Source organism: Anser brachyrhynchus, assembly GCF_964034855.1.
Source record: "Anser brachyrhynchus genome assembly, chromosome: 1".
Lineage (NCBI taxonomy): Eukaryota > Metazoa > Chordata > Aves > Anseriformes > Anatidae > Anser > Anser brachyrhynchus.
This window is the reverse complement of record NC_137694.1, coordinates 171013610-171035061: the sequence shown is the minus strand read 5'-3', so window position 1 is coordinate 171035061 and position 21452 is coordinate 171013610. Positions and strand designations below refer to the sequence as shown.

Genomic DNA, 21452 nt, shown 5'->3' with positions numbered 1-21452 from the left:
CAAAACTGTATGGTTCCAGTATTACTAAACAGCATCAAGTTTCCTTTAAGATAAGTTTGTCAGCTTCAGACACTATTTCAAGACATCACAAGTAGTTAGTAGTTGTAGGAGGCTGGACCTCTTTACTTGTTGAAGCTAACACAGTAGTCAGCATCTATGCTATTTAATAATAATACTACACTGTAAGTAGTACTGCTCTAAAGCAGAGGTGTTACATGCTGCTGAAGTATCTGTTCAAGTGTCCAACTTATGTTTTTATGTGGAATGGTGGTATTTGGAAATAAATTTTTCAAATGTTATCCTAAACAATGTCATAAAAATGCTCTTTTGCCCTTCAAATAACAATAGATAAAAAGGTGATGGTCTTCTGCATTCATTTTTACACCTTACATATCTAAATTTAAGCTTGAGAACAGAAGACTCCCTTTGCAGTCACAAAAAGAAGCAGACATATTTTGGATATCTGGCCTGTTTTAACTACTTATTTTAGGATGATATATTTTCAAAGTATGTAATTTTCTTCACTACCTTTAAAAGGATCTTTGGGTCACTAATTCAGATGTAAGCATCTACACTGGTGAAATGAATTATATTTCTAGAAAGTCTTAAAACAGAATTAATAAAAGAAAGCACTGAAAGCAACCTTTGTTTCTTCTGAAGGATTCGCTATGACCCTAAATCATTTCAAGTACTACTGTGAAGTAACTGTTGGTATAGGGTGATGGTTGGACCACACGATCTTGAGAGGTCTCTTCCAACCTTAATGATTCTATGATTCTACAGTTCTACGATTCTATGATTCTATGATAATTAAGTACATTTTCTCTATAATCAAATCACCAATCCCCACCTTCTTGCACAATAACAATACTTCTATTCTTTTATAGTTCACCATTAGGAGCTTCCATATAGCTTATTTCAAAATATTCATCAAAAAGAAGGAAATGGAATTAAAGAATGAAATGAAAACTTGGCTCCATACTTAAAATAAATAAACTGTTTCATATGAAAAATCTTCAGAATATGCTGGTCAACAATTAAAATTCCGTGTTGACAATTTTTAGAACATTTCTTCTATATGAAGAACTACAAAGAGATAATTAGAACAGAAATTGATGAGAACAAGATTTTTGTCTGGAAGGTAAAAGATGATATTTCTAACGAATGTTTATTCTGTCTTCTGCTAGTTTCTTAATTCTATGTTGTTGGGGTTTTTTGTTTGTTTGGTTGGTTGTTTTGTTTTGTTTTCTATCTGCATGAGGAAACTCCTAACATCAAATTAAATCAAATGATAAAATACTAGGACTAATTTTACAGCCATGGCAATCTCAGATACCTTTTTTTTGTTGTTGTTGTTTTCATAAAAGCAATGTTTTTCCAAACATATCAAAATGTGTTACAGAATTAAAGATACAGACTTCACAATTACCTGCATCCATTCATTGGTTTGAGGGTCATAGGCTTCCATAGTGTTCAGGTATGTTTGACCATCATATCCACCTACTGCATATAATTTGTCACCAAGTAGACAGACACCAACAGCATCTCGAGGCATACTCAGTGGAGCCACCATTGTCCATGTATCAGTTTTTGGATCATATCTAATGAAAGAGAAAGGAAATTGAATGTTTAGTGGGAAGCTAAGTGTCCACTCATGCTGATCTTTGCATGAAATAAAGCACTTTTCTGAATAAATAAATTATAAATAAATAATCCATGAGCATCCAATCCAAAATAGCAGAAAGAAAAGCAGAAAGAAAAGATACAGATATATTTTGTTCCCAATTCAAGTATTTTAATGTTGCTTATAAATTTTGACTTTGTTAACCATCTTGGAAAAACAAGCAAACAAACAAAAAAACACAACCAAGCTTTTTATGGCTTAAGGTGTCATAAGATAGATGACAAGTATATAAGAACAATATCTGAATGTATGCATATATTTATGTATATATTTCAAATAAATAAGAATATTTTTGTAGTATATTAAAATATTCCTGATAAAATTATATTCTACTATATTTTATTTTCTAAAATGTTACTATGCAATGTTCATAGCCAGAAAACCTCCCCAGAAATTCAGGGGATATTTTTAACTGCATTATAGTTAGATTTTCCTCCCAGTTCAAGTTAACAAAGTAGTACAGTTCTCAAGATATTAATCATCACAGAATTTTTAAATATGTGGGCAGAATTCCCCTTTCATAATGATAGCTATTCAAAAATTAAATATTTAGCCTAGGCTGTTAGATAATAGCCTTAATTTAGATATTCATTAGCAATGTAAAAGTAGTTAATTCCAGAGGCCATTTCATTGTATATATTTTAAACACCTACTGTAAAACAGAAATGAATCATTTGGTTACTAAGGATGCCTGGAGTATTAAGTTAAATTAGATACCTCATTTTTAGATCACTGATATTACCAAAATACCAAATTATATCACAGTATGATAGCAACTATGTAGTAGAAACACTTTACACACAGTGGCAAAAATAAACAGTTTAAGGATGAAATGTCTTTAACACACTTGAGTCACTTTCTTAGGTGTAAAGTAAATGACACTTTGGACATGACAATCTAAAATAATTAGGAATTCTGTAATGGCTAAATATCTTATTCACAAGTGTTCTGACTACTGACTATTATTATTGTTATATAAAATTATGTACCAAAATTTTTTCTTGTAGTACTTTAACAGGCAGTATTAGGTATAAATTCATGTTTTGGGGGTGCCCAGTTCTTTCAGTATATTTTCTTGTAGTCTATACTTTCTTACTTAGAAGTTATTAATCCTACAGTAACTTTTATATATAGATGCTCTACCAAAAGAAAAAAAAAAAAAAGGCTTTTACTACAAAGGTTGAATTTAGCAGCATCTGTAACTATTTCAGTCATTCATATTTTCATAAGCAAGCTGCATGAATACTGTTAGAGGTCTTGGGTCTTGTTAGAGATTATTTGAACAATGGAAATTTATGAACATTTTTTGACATAAATATTGAAGCAGTGATGTTTAGTGCTTTTCTTGTGACCTCATTTGCTTCATAAGCATAACCTTCCAATAGAACAACAAAAGAATTAATTACCTTTACTTTAATCTTCATTAAACTGTTCTTTATAGTTAAACACACATTAGGGAAAAGACTCTGCTCAGCTATTGGCTGTTAATCTTTCTGGCTTTATTGGATCGTCTCAGAAAATAAGATTGTAAAAAGTTGTGGTCAACTTCTTATGTCTAAAATATCTTTAAATTAATGGTGTTTTTCACTTTGCTTCCTTTTTATTCCTTTTCTTTATGTTATTTATTCACATTCTTTCATTTTGCTATCTTTCTCTAAGAAGTTTTGACTTAAATATATACATGAGATAAATGTCTTTTAAAACTTGAGAGGAAAATACTTTAAAACAATGTTTGAATATGTGTATATGTAACAAGATTCATATGCATATGTAACAAGACAAAATACTGTTAATTTTGAATGGATTTTTTTTCAAAGACTGTGTGACTTTTTCAACAAAAGCATTGTATGCCTTTAGCTGAAAGAGTTTCTCAACTTTCTTTTCCAGTGTGTATTGTATCTACACTTCCCTAAAGGCAATAAATTTTAATGTACTATTTGATACACTGTTTTTAAATTACAAGGGCCAAGGTGAGGAACTGTAAAAGCAGGATATCTAAATATAATTGTCATTTTTGGCCTATTTGTTTTCTTTTTTAATAAAAAAGTAACCAAGAGCTAAATAGAAAGCTTAAAACTTAATTCTATTAACAAGATGGAATTTCTAAAGAATGTGATTTTTTTTTAATTGACAGGAAAATGTCTGAATTTTCTTATATCCTTTCATCTGTTAAAAACAACTCTACATTTCATCTTTATAATAACTAGGTATGCCCTATGGTGCGAAGGTTTACAATAAAGTTCCTGAATGTGGAAAAAAAATATAATTTGAAATCAAAGTGGGAAGGGGAAAAGCTATAAATCACTTTTTCAATAGCCGTCACATTTGGAGCAAGTAGCATCCTTTTCCAAGTGTTGCTTCACTGCCAAAACATCTGCCAAAATATTTCCAAAATTGTATAATTCTTAAATAGAGATTATTGATTGTATCTTTAAAAAATAACACAACATTGTACTTTCCCAACTTGTGAAAAGCAGACAAATATACCTATTCTTTTACTTTTAAGTACTCAGAGCCACAGGAAATCCTCAGAATTGCATAAACTTAAGTGTTTAAATTGGGAATCTAAATTACTGTTGAGCAGGATTTAACAGCAGCATTCAGAAAACACATATCTGCTCTCACTAGATTTAAGTAATCTCAAAAATACATTAAAAATATATTTATTATGTCTCTTTAACAGTCTTTCAGGAAAGAAAAAAATAAAAAAATTTGAATAATGTACATCCTGGCAAACTGTCTCAAGAAAAGACTTGTTCCTGAAGAAGAAGAGACAGTTAAAAAGATTGATGCCCTAAATATTTACAGAAAGTGAAACTTTCAGGGATATATGAAATAATATAATAGATCTCATCAACACTTATTAGTCTTTGATTTGTTAAAGAGTTTTTATTTTTGGAAGATGATGGATTATTTTTGAATGTAAAAGTAGACATATCAAATTACATCCAAGCCACCTTATATGTCTGTCAATCATTGGGAGGGTCATAAGACATTGTTCATGTTATAGTGGAGTACTTCACTTAATTCACTCTAATAGATACTCTATGCAAACTAATAGCCTTACAAGTTCTGATCTGTGAGTCCTAACTTTTACTCTGGAAGCTAACTGCCCATGAAGTACACTACCCATATTTTTTGCTATCAGTGCAATAAAACCTAGGCAAAGGACACTGTATAATGTCATTCAGATATCAGAATATAAAATAACTAAGCATATGTATTTAATTGGTTGTTATCATACCCTCTGAGGAAGACAAATGTAACGGGATGGGTTTTATCTTCAACATCAGAAGGATTCTCTTCTCAGAGACCCAAAAATCAATTAAATAGATAGATAGATGATAGATAGATAGATAGATAGATAGATAGATAGATAGATAGATAGATTGATAGATTGATAGATAACCTTCCATGTAAGTACCAGCAAGCGGAGAGAGTTGGAAAGATTTCATATTTATAAATATTGTCACTAGCAGTCATTAGGAGTTAGACTTGATGATCCTTGTGGGTCCCTTCCAGCTCAGGATCTGCTATGGTTCTATGATTCTAAAATTAATACAAATTTACTTTATTAAAATTCTGGGTAATTTTCCTTACAGATATAAAGCCACCAGGATAAAGATAAAGGGAATCTAGGATTTCTCTGATGAACTTTCATCTCTTGGAGATGAGGAGAAGTAAAGTATTTTGTAGTAGACATGGGAACAACTAAGACTGAGCATATGGTTAACTTACAGAGTAAGTTTTAACTTAGAATTTTTGGATTAGTTGTTGGGTAACTAGTAAATTCTAATCAGATTCAACAGAAGCCATAACTATCATTAAATAAATGTTGAAATACTTCAGATGAAAATAAATTAATAAATAAATTAGTGTCTGTCAGTGCCAATGCCTGTCTTGACTTCTGTGTTTAGATCAACCAAGTACTCAAATATATATGCTTTAAACTTTGCAACCTGCATGTATTTGAAAGTATTTTTCATTATTCTACTTTAAAGCATGCAAAAGCTGAAATAGAAAAAAGTGATCCCTTCATGAAACATTTGAGGAGTACCTTCAAAATTAATGCTATAGGCATGCCAACAGTGCCCTACTGCCCTAACAGATATTCTTGAATTTGTGGAATATCCACTTGTGAAATTCAGGGTACTGTAAATACAGCATGTAAGGCTTATATCAACATATCAGAGAAGTAGTAGTAGTGTTAAAAGTAACACTGTCATGTACTGTAAATATCCATCACTTCAGCAGTTCAATTTTTATTGAAATAAAATTAAATAAAATTAAATAAATCTTATTGCTACATTAGAGTTACAAAAAAACATGTTATAAAATTATTTCAGGCCTGAAATTTTATTTCTGCAAAGTTTAGTTTATGATTCTGCAACGTGTAATGTTTTGCCTTAGAAACAAAGATTTCTTAAAGGAGACGTCAAAAGAGTGAAATTGTATGTCCAATGTAATATTTAATAGTACTGTGAAAAAAAAGGGAAATAAAATCATCTATAAAGCAATTATCTTCTCTGTGGAATTTTTCCAGTAAAGAGGAAACTAGCATTTGCTGGGGGAAAGCAAATAAACAAACAAACAAAACCAAAACCAACAAAATACCACATCTGCTGAACTTTGCCATCATTTAAGTAAGAAAATGATGCTTCCAGGCATTATCTTCATAAAATTCATATAGTGGATACCTTTCTACATAGTCCAGCAGTCGGGAGCAGTGGTTAGAAGCAGGAGCATCATGACCTCCAACTGCATAAAGAAAGCCATCACATGTAGCCACTCCTACACCTCCTCTTCTCTTACACATTGGAGCACACATATTCCATTTATTTGTGTGAGGGTCATAATATTCCATTGAACTCAAACATGAACTTCCATCCCGACCTCCAACTGAATATAACCTAAGAAAATCCACACAATAAAGTGTTAATAAAACAACATCTCAGAGCTGTAGTAATAAAGACGAGAAGTATATTTTTGTTTGGTCAGTTGGTTTGGTTTTATTTTGTTTCATTTAGTTTTGTTTTAATCTGACTTTAGCAAACAGGGGAGAAAAACAAAATATAGTTTCTCAAAAACATTTGAATTTCATATGATAAGCAAACATAGAGGATTTTAATATTTTTTACCAAATCCACTTTCTACTTCATGGAAGTACTTTCCTACTTTGCCCAGCTCAATGGCAATGAACATATTTTCTCTCTGGGAATGGGTATCTTCATTGTTTGGTTGCAGCAGATAATGCCAAAAGTGCCAGTGACACACAGATTTGTCTCAATAGATTTATAAATCATGTAAACAGGGTTGCTACTTAACTGCTTATCATCTGTGAGGTGGAAGTGCAAGTGCTAACTTCTAATTGGTAATCCAGACAAACAAGAAAGTTATAATCCATTTATGATTATTTCTCTGTGTTTTTATCATGCATCAAAGTTGTGGGAGTCTGACAACTGCTGTCTGCATTTTAATATTTTATCTTGCATAATTCTTTAATACTGAATAGAATCAAAAGCTTTTAGTTCTACATTCCTAAAAAAAAAAAAAAAAAAAAAAAAAAAAAGCCATGCTGAAGCTTTGTATGCTAAATTACAAGCCAGAAGAAAAAAATGTATTCAGTCTTTGATCTAGTATTCACCCTATTCCACATACAGAACTCTCAATGGGTCTCATATCTGGAATGAATTTTACACTTGCAATATAGGAAAGATCAAATATTCAGTGCAGTGCAGAAAAGAATATCTCATTATGTTTTAAATATGGATTTTTAAAAAGTACTAACTTGTCTCCAAGTTTTCAAAGATCTTGGATAAAATGATGATAAGTCTTGCCTATACTACCATTAGCATGGCTACTCAGCAAGTAAGGTAACGAGACCTCATCTCAGTCTACTGCTTCCTCATGAGGGGGAGTGGAGGGGCAGGTGTCGGAGTTCAACAAGTGTTTGGACAGAGTCATATGGTCTGAACTTTTGGGTAGACCTGTGTGGTGCCAGGAGTTGGACTCGATGATCTTTATGGGTCCCTTCCAACTTGGGATATTCTATGATTCTTTGACACCCCCAGGCAGTGGATGCTGATTTTCTTCATCAGAATATATTATGAGGATTGAGTTCTGTAGGGAAGTCCTGGAAAACTTCTGAAAATATTTTAAATTTGAAATAGCAAAAATGTGGTGTAAAAACAAGCAAACAAACAAGCAAACATGCAAACAAACAAACAAACAAAACAATTCTTTTGTGTTTGGCAACTACCTGCAGGCAAGAAACTTGTTTCCTTCCTCCTTTTGTAATGGTTCCCAGTAGAAAGCAGTCCTGATTGCTCTTTCCCAATGTTACCATGCTGCATTCATTTCTTATATGAATCCTTTTGCAGTCTGTTGCCTTTTCTACAGTGCCTGGAGATTAACTAATAGACACTCAAGCTATTTTAAAGTTCAGCCATTGAGCAATTTAGGATGCAAAAGCAGCCTGTGTGAAGCAATTATTCATTTGAAAGCTTTTACTGTCCGAAACGGTCCATGAATTCAGAGCTACTTAAATGTGCATTCACCATTCTGTTTCCCTGGCATGGACGCTGATGAATAAAGAAAGTAGAATACTATCACTAAATATGTCACTGAAGCCATGTAATATTTTGGTACTGCCTGACAGACATACTTGTGCCAAAAGTTGTCAGGAGAAGCCATGGCTCCACTATAAGAGAGAAGAATTTAAAGTGTCTGTGGATGCAGACTAAAATTATTTGTGACAATCGTTTTAGGTTTTGATTGTGTTTATACCCAAGCAAGTAATAGTTCATAAGATTAACAATAAAGTTTTATTTCACAAAGTTCTAGTTCAGACAAATATAAGCTGAAAATTTGAATAATTGTTTTAAAGCTCTGGTTGTGGCTGAGCCTGAATACCTCAGTCAGGAATTGTTTCCATTCTTCTGCTAAATTCCCTAAGGCATCATCACTCCCTTTAACGCAAAATGGCTGCAGAACAACTTTGCAAACAATGCTAGATATTATTCAGGATACTGCACTAAGCTTTTAGGATACTTTTATTCAAAGATATTTAGAAGTCTTATTTCTTTGTTTTAGTGCTCAGGGTCCTGTTTTGTTAGATGACTTTGAGTGAATCTTTTTAAATTTTTTTTTAATTTTTATTTTTTATTTTTGTCCTTATCCTTCTTGGTAAGAGTTTAGAGTAAAAAATTCTGCAGGGAAAATTATAATGCATTTTGCTAAAAAAGTCTGAAAGCCTGGCATTACTGAGATTAGATATCATCCCTACAATTGCAAGGGCTACAGCCTCTTAGCTGTATTACATTGTGTTTCTTCATTTACCCGGTACCACATCTGATTTGGGTGATTTGTTGAAAATACTTGTAAGTAGACTTTCATTTTCATGTGCAAATATGTTCAGAATTCAGAGATGAAAGACAATCCATTGAGTATGAATTTAACAAATAAAGAAATATCTTGAAGTTGCGACAGAGGTATTTCAGCCTGGACATCTGGAAAATGTTCACTGAGAGGGTGGTTGGGCAATGCAACAGGTTCCCCAGGGAAGTGGTCACAGCACCAAGCCTGCTGGAGTTCAAGAAGCATTTGGATAACACTCTCAGACATGTGGTCTGATTTTTTGAGTGGTCCTTTGACGACACAGGAGTTGGACATGATGATTCTTATGGGTCTCTTCCAACTCCTGATACTCTATGAAAGTTCCTCTTTTATTTATTTTTTTATTTTTTATTTAACAATTTCACATTGGAAATTTAAAATGTTATCTTAGTATCTTACTTTACGTAAATTCTGTGTATTACTTCTGCCTGTTCTTTTATTATACTCTAACACTGGGATACTACCACAAAAGTTCTAACTTTGCAACCAACACAGAGCACATTTTTTTCTGTTTCATTATTGGCATCTGTAGACTTCTTGTAGATGCCATAACTTCTAATAGCTTTTGAGTACCTACAGTAGTTTAAGACTTTTATTTTCAACACTGCATGATTAAAAAGGAAGCTTAAGATATAAGCACAGTCACAATCACATAGTAGGCTTATCTTCATTCATTTTTGAGGTGGGAATATTCTTTTTACTGAACTGTACGTCCATCCACAGAGATGCATTTCATTAAAATGGTTTGAATTTATTTTATAGTTATCACTGTTTACAGGGGAATATCAACAAGTGAAAATGAGCATTCAATACTGAGTATTTTTATGTCCACTGATCACAATGAAAGTTTTGCCTTACAAACAGATCTCTATTCTCCAATGGTCTAAATTTCAGCTTATTTAGACTGCGAGTAGATATGAATTTAGAACAAATTCAGTCTCCTCTGAGCTTGAAATTTGTTTTTTCCAGGATTTGGTCACTTCTTTTTGTACTAAGATGGACAGAGATTCTTAAACACACACACATATATATGTATGTATAAAAATAGCTAGAAGTGAAGGTTTTGAAACAGGAGATAGGATAAATCACGACTAGTTGGATCAAAAACATTTATCTCAGTGCTGTCATTACAAAACTTTGATAACTAATCAGCAAAGCCATTTTTAAATTCTGTTTGACAAGCCAGCCTCAAAAGAACAGAGTGTCTTTGATGTAAGATATTACGGCTTGTGAAAACAGTTGAATGCTTTTGTTGCATTTCTTAATGAGGTTTTGCCTTTCAAAATTCTTTCACCGAGAATATCAAAGACCATATCCAGTCTTTTGCTTAAGCCCCCTTTCACCCTCTTCTGCCCTTTCAGTATGCCCGAAAGAGCAACCAAAAATTACTTGTCATAGAGAGTATCTGCCTGGTGGAAGCAAGGGGAAGGTAGTAATTTTTATCAGTGCTGGACTACTGTATTGCTCAATCAGTCCACACCTGACCTAGGAAGGAGACTGTGTAGAGGAAAGCTCTCTATCCACACGGTCTTGGTTATGCCATTGAACAATAGTACATTGTCAAAAGTTGAAAATAACAATTTTCTGAATGGAAAGCAGTAATGAAGACTTATTTTTGTCTGTAAATTTGGAAAGGTATTTTATGTATTTGGTAACAGTATTTTATGTGTTTGGTTTTGCAGTAGTGGGATAAATTAAGAATACATACAATTTGACAAAAAAGATAAAATAAAATGAAGATAAGCCCTATAGTAAGGGCCAGCAATTACAGAAATATTAACTACTGATATTAGAAAAGACTATGAGAAAAATACCTTTGCATGGATGATATCATAACCGCAAAGCTTTACTTCCTACACTACAAAGTATACTTTGTTAAAAGGAATAACCTGTTTCAAACAAATTTTATTTTAATCAAAGTTATAATATGGACTACATTATCTTTGCAAGACCAGTGACTGAATGCAAAATCCACCAGTTAATAACATTCTCGGCTGTATTAGACTATAAGAGAGTTAAAGAAAAGTAGTCTGTAAATTAACAATTTAGTATAGTATGAGTTTAAGGTCCCTTATTTGCTGTCTTATTTATTTAAAATAAATAAATCCAGTGAAACTGTCATTAAATAAGAAAATGTTTTTGCATTCACAGAATGTGCTAGATGGAGTTAATGATTATGATATTCATCTGCTATGTCAGTTCAATCTTTTTAGGCCAAAATACTGTTCCATTTTTCTCTGTGTCTTCATTGATTTATTCTCCAATTTCATGACTAAAATATTATAAAATATCTGCATTTTTTTTAGCTTCTGCTGCTAAGGAAGAATATTTTCAACAAGTGTTCATTTTTCCCTATAAAGGGAGGCAGAATAATAGTAATATTAATTAATAATTGTAATTAATAATAAAGAGAAAAGAGTTTGATCAAAAGCAGGTATTAATAAACAGCAAACATGAAGTACCAGCAGTTTCAAAACTGTCATAAAGGAGACTGAAATAATATCTACAGGACTTAAATTAAGATAGAAACTCACTTATAGGTCAGTACATTCAGAGTAAAATATAGTAGGAACAGACACAAGATTTTAAACGTTTCTACAAAAATATTCTAAGGCTGAAGAGTTGTGTTAGTCTGAAATGTATTTGTCTTTCTCCTCATTGCAGAAGAGTTTAGTAAAACTACATTTATTTGTAAAATACTTAATATCATTAAAATTAATATCATCCTAAGTCATATTTTGTTTTAATTCTTAGAGGGTGGATAATGTAAGATTGGTTATGGAAACAGATGTGAGAAGCATGATTTTTTTGATAAGGAAAAGCACTGCTGTATTTCAGTATCAGGTAAAATATTCAAGTAATTTATAAAATATTGATTTAAAAGTAATTGTTTGTAGTCAGTGAGAATATTTTGGTCAGAAACCATGAAGTATGAAACATATTTTCTCTTTACATGCCTGCAATTATGTGTACCAAGTACAATACTTTTCTTAGTTCAAATGGATTTGTAAAAGAATAACTGAATCATCAATAACATACAAGAGCAAAGAAACCTTCAAACAAACAAACAAAAAGCCTAAAAAACACACACACAAACATGAAAAACAAACATCAACAAAAAAACTGATGGGAAATAAAATTTTCAGACATTTTCTTGTTAGCTTGGTATGAAATTTTGAAGTGTTACTTCAGTTCTAACAACCACAATTACAGCATATTAATACTTATTTAATAAAATTGAGCCAGTTCCTAAGTCTTTACTCAAGTATGAAAATTATCAGTGCATTGCAGTTATATGGATGACCTGAAAGAAGTGTTAGATCATTTAGTCTGTGACCTTCACAATGAACAAATCCTTCTCGATTCACTGAATTCAATCAGTAATGAAAGACTCAGCTGAACCTGATCTACCAATTCAAAAGAAATTTAATTTTATCCCAACACCAGTTATTAAGAAGCTGATCAGCTTTCAAATTAGAAAAAAAAAATAGTTAACAGTGAAGATGGCATGGGATTTTGTTCTACTAAATATAGTAGATATTTGATAGCAGCTGTAAGGGCCGATGTCCATACAGATACTTAGGTGACTATCAAATTAGATGTCTAGCTTTCTTCAATTTCAATAAGATTTAAATGTTTATGTCCTTCCCGATGTATATAAATGTGGAAATAAGAAAGTGTGTGCATACACATTTATATATACATACATTAATATAACATCCACATATGACAGTCATATAAATGCAATGCACTGATAATTTTCATGGTTCAGTATAATTCCAGTAAATTTGTACATTTAGTCAGGGGAGTATCTCAAGACTTTTCTGGCTGCAGTGAACAAGGCCTTCTTCAGGCTTCAACAAAAAGGCATTAAGTAATCTTCGAGACATACTTCATCTCCCATTGAAGATGATAATTAAAAACAACTTTCAGAATAATACAGAATGTGGGAAGCTAATATATTCTGCAGTTATGACCATTACATATAAGACAGTGATGGCTGAATGCTTCAGAGAAGTCTACGCTTGCAAGTGTGAAAGTTGAGCAACTTAAAAACTGGCTGTGAATCTTTATATTTCACCCTGCCTCCCTCTGTCTAAATTGGTACATATGTTACATTAAGAAAACTTCAGCTAGGCAGTGTGAGCAGACTGAATTCTCCTGTCAGGTATTAGAATTAAGGATGTCTTTGGTACATTCTTGGATGTACCACAGACCAGAAGGTGTTGGAACAGCTATCCCTGCTAGGTTGGAGGCTTTGACACAGGCAGAACTTCAGACAGAAGATGCAGCCCTCCAGGTCCCTGGCTGTAGAGAATGCCTGGGGCCCCTCTCTGAGGTCAGGTGAGATGGACCACCACTATGCAGGAGGTGTGCCACCTTACAAGAGCTGTGCTTTCAAGTGGAAGGTTTATGAGAACAGGTTGTGCTGTATCAAAGAATATGTTGTGCTGTATCAAAGAATATGAACGGGACATAGACAGGCTCTTATCTGCTACATATTGACTTGCAGAGCCTCTGATCCTGACCGCTGGTGAAAAGATGGCAGTGCCCATTCCCACCATTGAGATAAGTATAACATCTGGAGAAGGGGACGGGTGGAAAGTGGTGACCTCTAGTAATGAGAGGAAGGTTCTTATCCAACATGAAGACTTGCAACTACAAAATAGGTTCACTGCCCTCAGTGTTGAAGAGGAGCCAGACATAGAATCACAGAATCATAGAATATCCTGTGTTGGAATAGATCTATAAGAATCGAGTACAACTTCTGGATCCACACAGGATCACCCAAAAATCAAATCATGTTTCCAAGAGTGTTGTCCAAACGCTTGAACATCATCAGATTTGGAGCCATGACCAATTCCCTGGGGAGAATTTCATGTGGTCGGTAATTGCCCAGCCCTCTAGCCTGTCAAAATCTCTCTGCAAGGCCTCTCTGCCCTCCAGGAAGTCAACAACTCCTCCTAATTTAGTGTCATACACAAACTTACTCAGTATACATTTGAGCCCTGCATCCATGTCATTTATGAAAACATTAAGAGAACAGACCATAAAATCAAAGCCTGAGGAACCCCTCTAGAGACTGGCCACCAGCTTGCTCTAATGCCATTTACTATAACCTTTTAAGCCTCACCCATCAGCCAACTGTTCACTCACTCTATTACGTATTTGTCTAGCTGTATGCTGGACATTTTGTTCATAAGGATACTGTGAGAAACAGTGTCAAAACTTTTCCTGAAATCCAGAATGATTACATTAGTTGGCTTCCCTTGGTCAAGTAGATGGGTAACCTTGTCATAAAAGGGAATTAAGTTTGTTAAACACGACTTTCCCCTTGTGAACCTGTGTTGGCTGTGACCAATGACTGCATTACATTTCAGGTGTTTTTCAATAACTCCCAGAATAATCCTTTCCATAATTTTAACAGGCACTGAAGTGAGACTGACAGGCCTGTTATTACAAGGATCTTCTTTATTGGCCTTCTCTAAAATTGGAACATTTGCCAGCTTCCAGACGACTAGGACCTCTCCAGATTCCCGAGAGCATTGAAAAATATTTGAAAGAGGTCTCACGATGACATAAGCCGGCTCTTTCAGTACCCTGGGATGAATCCCATCAGGCCCCATAGATTTATATGCATCCAGTTGGAGCAGCAAATCCTCCACAAGTTCAGGCTTGGCTGGGAGTTTACTGTTCCTGCAGTCCTGGTCCTCCAGCTCAATGCTCTGGGTGTCACAGTGCCCACCGTCAGTGTTAAAGACAGAGGCAAAGAAGGCATTAAATGTCTCTGCTTTGTCTCTATTTGTGAGGTGACCTTCCTCATCAAGTAATGGATTAATGCTGTCTCTGGTCCTCCTCTTGCTGATAACATATTTTAAAAAGTCCTTTTTATTGTCCCCCCACAGTACTGGCCAGCTTCAACTCTAATTGAGCTGCATAAATTTTCCACAGAGGGTGGAAGCAAGGATGGGTGAGCTGGAATGAATACAGAGATATTGTCTGGACAGCCAGGAATCAAGTTAGAAAAGGGAAAAATAAAAAATGAAAAAAAAAAAATAAAAAACAGAAGATAGAATTAAGTCTGGCCGGGAACATCAAGGACAACAAGAAGGGCTTCTACAAGAGACTGAAAAGGCTGAGGTAACAAATGCCTTCTTTGCCTTAGTCTTTATCAGCAAGACTGGCCTTCAGGAAACCCAGATCCCAGGGACAAGGCTGAAAGGCTGAAACATGGAAGATGTATTTTTGGTGGGAAAGGCCTAGGAATTCTGAAGCAAACTGGACTTTCATAAGTCCATGGGCTCTGATGGGATGCAGCCACTATTGCTGAGGGAGCTGGCAGATGTGATTGAAAGGCCACTCTCAATAATCTTTGCTCAGTCGTGGCAACTGGGAAAAGTGTCTGCAGAGTGGAGGAAAGCAAATGTCACTCCTATCCTCAAGAAGGGTGAGAAGGAAGGTCTGGGAAACTACACAATGATCAGCCTCACCTCAATCCCTGGGAAAGTGATGGAACAGCTAAACCTAAAAACCATTTCAAGGCACATGAAAAAAAAATCATCAGGAGTAGTCAGCATGGATTCACCCAGGGGAAGTCATGCCTGACCAACCTGATAAGCTATAATGAAATCATGAGCCTGATGGATGAGCAGGGAGCAGTAGGTATTTTCTTCCTGGACTTCAGTAAGGCTTTTGACAGTGTCCTGCATAAGATCCTCATAAAGAAGCTGTTGAAGTATGGGCTGGATGAGCAGACAGTGAGATGGATCAAAAACTGGCTGAACAGCTGGACCCTGAGGGTAGTGGTCAGTGGTGCAAAGTTTAGTTGGAGGCCAGTAACAAGAAGAGTATCCTAGGCATCAATACTGGGTCCAATCCTGTTTAACATCTTCATTAGTGATCTGGACGATGTGTGATCTGCAAAATACAAATGTGGCCTAAGCAGGTGGGACCCTGATCATAGTATATCAAGAGAAAACAGCCTCCTTAAGTTCCCACCTTGCAATATAGCAATGGCTTTAGCATCTGCCATGTTTTCTAACAATCTGTTAGGTTTTAAAAAGCATCTCAGTTGCAAACAACTCTGCCTTGGAGTCTAGAAAAAAAAATTACTGTAAATTTTCACAATTTTTCATTGTCCTGAGTCACGTATGTTTACTTAAATTGTATCCACTCTACCCCTTTTTATGCCTAGCCTAGTCTCATGAAAATAAGCAGGACTGTGCAGAGATTCCTACTCTACAGGCTGGAAGTAAAACACCAAGTTAAATAATTATTGAAAAAGTGAGATGAATATAATGAAATGAACTGCACATTCACTGAGCTGTATGGCATTCCCACATAGGAAACATGAACTTGTGCACAAAAGTACGAAAGATCAGAGCAGGGCACTGAATTACTAATAAGCCTTAATGATTCTGCTAAGAGAAAATGCCACAGATAGTTTACTATATGATGCATGAAAGGCAAAGAAGCAGAACTCTTGGAGGAGGCTGTAATCAGCCACGCAATCAAGTTTTGTAGGTGGTTGTATGGGTGTAATACATTGCTAAATCTCTTGTGCCAACCATTGAACTGCTATTAAGGTCTTTGCAGAATTATTAACCTATGACTCTCTGAGGTCATTACACAACAAATATATCCATTTAAGTGACTAAGTACAAGACAATTTTTGAGAACCTTTCATGTGCACGTGCTAATTTGGTTTGGATTTTGCTATTTTCTTGAAAATGAAGCTTCAGCAAGCTAACCTTTCTGATACTCACTTTGCAATAATGCACAATAGTCATAAGGGACATATTAAACAAAAGCAGCAGCTACTTAGAATAGGCTCAATATTGATCTAAATAACACAAGATTAATTCCAGCTTTCTTTCATTAAAGAACCTGAAAACAAAATATTCCCCTGTACGTAGGCCAATACCTGTATTGGCCAGCTCTCTGTGTTTTCCATTTAAAATTAAAAGGGAAAAACACTGCTAAGAAAATAATCCAGTTTGTGGAAATATATTACTAAATTAATAAAATTATTGTAAAACAGGTAGAACTGAATGAACATAACTGAATGAATATAAATTATAACAAACTTTTTTTTTTAAATTAAGCTAGATGTCATCAGTCTCCAAAACAAACAAACAAACAAAACAAACAAACAACAACAACAACAAAAAAGAAAAACATAGCGATTTATCTGAAAATCCAAAAAGTGAATTTGTATGTGTGTGAAGGGACAAAACAGTAACTGTGTATATATATGCAGTCTTTAAAAAACATTTAGTATGCTCTATTTCTATGAATGGTTAAACAGAATTTATATCTTGTGGAAGTCATTTAACATTCTATCTGTACAATCAAGCAACACACAAAATCTGATATTGCCAATTGATTATAAACTACCTCATAAAGGACACAAACACAAATTCGTATTTTTATGTGGTACTGACTCTCAAACAAACATGAAAATGGAATACATTTAAATATTAATGACAAAGCTAAATAGGAAAAAGGAAAGAAAAAGAATTGATAATGTAAGATGACACTTTTCAAACAACTCTAATGTTAAAGATATTTTTTCCTACTTTAAAAGGTCATTCTTTCAAATTCTTTCTACAGCTTATTAATTAACAGTCAGTAACTCAAGACTGTTTGACCATTTATTTACTTCTTTTGGTACCAAAATTATGAAATAAGAACTACAGGTGGAGCTTCGGCACCAACCTCCCAAATGCTCCAGTATTTTGTAAACATTCAATCTAGCCTTTTTCAAATACACTATCAAAAAGTCAGCCCTGGCTACAGCTGATCATTTGCCCAGGTAAGACCTGCTAATCATCTTCTTGAATCCCATCCCCATCCTTCACCTTTCACCTTTGCCTAGTTTAAATGGCTTCCTTGCTGGCTTCCAAACTCCATTTAGACAACATTGGATAGGAAGCCTGGCCTCCTAACTCAACACAGAGATAGGCAAAAATCGTTATTCCAATTGTATTGGGTACAGGTGTCAAGGTGTTAGCAGCAGGGGTGGAGGGGATGCATCATGGGTGGCCTTGGTGAGAAAAGACCAGGGCTGCCCCATGCCAGACAGAGCTGATTCCAGAGGGCTCCAACAGTCTTAGCAGAGCGTGAATACACCTAGCAGATAAGACGGTGGTGACTTGGGGAAAATGTATTTAAGAAGGGAAAAAAAATAATGTTACATAGGCTGAGTAAGAAGACAAAAAGGAGAGCAAGAAAAGCAGCAGAGGCAACAGAGAAGTCAAAGAACAAGGAGGTGCTCCGTGGCACTGGAGACAATATCCATGCTGTGGAGGATCCTACAGTGGGGCAGGTGGATATTTCCTGAAGCAACTGTGACCTGTGGAAAAGCCTGCACTGTAGCAGCTGAATATTGTCAGAAGGACTGAGACCTGTAGAGAGCCCATGATGGAACATGGGAAATGTGTGAAAAGGGAAAAGTTGCAGAGAAGAACTGTTATGGACTGACCATATGTATCCCCCCATTCCCTACACTGCCTGGGGGTGAGGGTAGAGGAATCAGGAGTGAAGGAATGAAGTTGAACCTGGGAAAGGGGAGAGGAGAGATGTTGTTTTAAAATTTGTCTTTGTTCCTCACTATCTAAATATATTTTTATTGGCAATAAATAAAATACATTTTCTCCAAGGTGAGTATAGTTTGCCTGTGATGGCAATTGGTAAGTGATTTCCCTGTCTTTATCTTTACCTGCAAACTTTCTCATCCTATTTTTGCCCATCTGGCTTGCCAAGGAGATGGGTGGGTATCTGAGTCAAGGCTAACATACCATAGTTTTGCATAAGTAACTTCCAGTTCCTAGCATCCCCTTTCTCTTTTCCTTGTTGTACAATGCCTAAACTTAGATGGAGTCTGTAAAAAATTATAAAAACAGAAATAAACAAACAAAAAAGAAATAGAAATAATAGAAATATAAATAATTAATAGCAATAATAATGCATTGCTGTTCCTCGGTCAAAAGAACAAGGCAGATATATGTCAATGGGAAATAATGTCCGGCAGCATTTCTCAGTGCTCTTTCACTGTTCATCAGGAGGGGAAAAAACAAACAAACAAACAAACAACAACAACAACAACAACAACAACGACGACAAAAAACTCAAGTAAAAGAAAAAAAAAGCTGCTTTGAAAAGGCACTTAAAATAGTTATATTTTTAAAAGTTAAGATTTGATGATAACTTTTTTGTCACCTATCATAAATCAATAATAGTTTGTGGTATTTGATATAAATAACAGCAGCAGGTGGAAATGTAAAGTTAACTAAAACACATCTTTGCAGATGTGATGATCAATAAAGGTCATAATTCCCTTCTCCTTAGTTCCTCAAAATGTCCCCATGTGAATGATTTGCTTCCCCGTGTGTGCAAATTCATTATATTAGACACTTAACTCAGTGTACTGCTCTGATGTTCTACCATTTAAAGTCAGTCTGCTTATTTTAATAACAGCTGAGGTTTTTTTTTTTTTTTTCTGGCATAGATAGATTGATATCCATTAAAGAGAATAAAAGTAAAGGGCTGGTCCTTTTGCTGTGAAAGGTGCAGTTACATAAAAAGAACACTGATATTTTCCAACATAAAAGTCAAAATTCAGGAGTAATTTTTAAAAAACTCCTAAGACAATAATAGGAAAATTTTCCCTTATGGTAGTATCATACAAATGTTTGGAATAACATAAATCTGTAGGATATAGAGTCTCTTTAGGGATATATTCCAGGTGAAAGTGTGAAAAGTTTTTTTTATTGTTACTTACTTTTTCTCCATTAAAATAACTTTTTTTTTCTGAAATTAAATTACATTAATAAATTTAGTGTAACGTTTCAATGTTCTTAGACAATGCATACTTCAAATGTTGGAAACTTGTAAATAGAAAACTAACAAATAGCTACTATAGCCTAGGAGACAACTACATTTTAAGTTACTGAAGACTGGCATTTCTTTGGTTGAAGCTGTTAAATAAATATATATATATATGCATATATGTTGACTTCTTGATTTTAAAAAATGAAGAAGATATGTTGAAAAAATAGATGACTTTTTTAAAAGCTACTGGAAAAGTTGAGATTTTCTTGATACTTTGGTCACCTTGGTTCTTCTGTCTTACTCTGTAGAAGAGTACTGTTTTCAGCATTTTCTCCTGTAAACTGTAGAATATTCATCTTGTATATTAAATACTAAATACTAGTTACATACTACTTATGACAGACCCCAAAGAACAATTCAAATAAATCATGACAACTTCTGACCTCTTCTCCTATTATCTGCACCAACCTTTCCTGATTTGCTTAAACTGTAAAATTCTAAGCTAGTTTAAGTTCCCATGTCAACTGTTGTTTTAACAGCCACTTCTACTGATGATGTGGAAAGAGTTCATGCTCTCTTCCAGTCTCTGAAACAGGGTTGTTAACAGTAACATAATTTCCTATGTAACACCAGATCAGCTGTTTTATTGAAATTCTGGTAGAATAGTTCTGCTGTGTCTCCTTTTATCTAGAAAACCACCAAACTCTTTTGTTAATTGTTCTAGTTGTACTTTAGCTTTAAGAGACTGCTTAAGAAAAGTATCATTTGTGTTCCTGATTGAAGGGTAGCAACTACTGTATCCTATTACTGTAGGAAAGCTGGCATTAACAAGCATGTAACATTCTTGGTAGAGAGTAGGATTTTCCCTTCAGTCCATCCATTCCCTATGGACGAAACAGTATTGTCACTTCAGAATGTAATAATGAAACCTGATTGTACCCCCTGTCAACTGGACTAAGTAAACAACAACAATAAAAAACAAACTAACAAATTCAGCAAGATTTTTATTGCTATAACTTGAGTAGTTAAAAGTGTTTTTTTGTTGTTGTTGTTGTTTTGTTTTTTTTTTTGTTTTTTTTTTTCAGACAGAATTATGATGCCCATAATCCTTGATAGAGTCTTTTTCAGGTTCTAGGAAAATTTTTGATATAATATAGCACTGTTATTTTAAATTTAAAAATGTATTTCAGTGAAATAAATTTCCTTCCTGTGTTCTTGGCTTTTCCAAATGCAAATAATATTGCTCTGTATTTGAACAGCAAAAGAATAACAGGCTAACACAGTCTGTACAAATGAGCTTCAAAAGTAGAGGTTAGCATAAAAAGGTTCAATACTCTAAGAATTAATAAGAACTTACAAATCAATTATTTCAGAGACTATAGAGATCAGAATCTAATTTTTTTTCCTCCATAAGCTTAGAAAAAAATATTTTTTTATGAAAAAATCAATTTTACTTTAAAATGTATCTTTTTTTTTCTGCTTAAAATGATTTAATTAGGGGAAAAAAAAAAAAAGTGGGCCATAGAGGTATGGAGCATCA

At 34.2% G+C, this 21452-nt stretch overlaps 2 protein-coding genes across 3 annotated transcripts in view; one reads left to right on the top strand and one right to left on the bottom strand.

The window, feature by feature from the left end:
* KLHL1 (kelch like family member 1) overlaps positions 1–21452 on the bottom strand; it is a gene marked incomplete at its 5' end in the record, with an annotated part of 257350 nt that overhangs the window by 10692 nt on the left and 225206 nt on the right. For both annotated transcript variants that reach the window (XM_080561214.1, XM_080561215.1), the window contains 2 exons: positions 1430–1601; positions 6382–6594. In XM_080561214.1, the coding sequence (XP_080417340.1) occupies positions 1430–1601; positions 6382–6594 (385 nt within the window). The remainder of the gene's footprint in view (positions 1–1429; positions 1602–6381; positions 6595–21452) is intronic.
* LOC308180126 (uncharacterized protein) overlaps positions 1–21452 on the top strand; it is a 501337-nt gene that overhangs the window by 410783 nt on the left and 69102 nt on the right. The window lies entirely within an intron of this gene.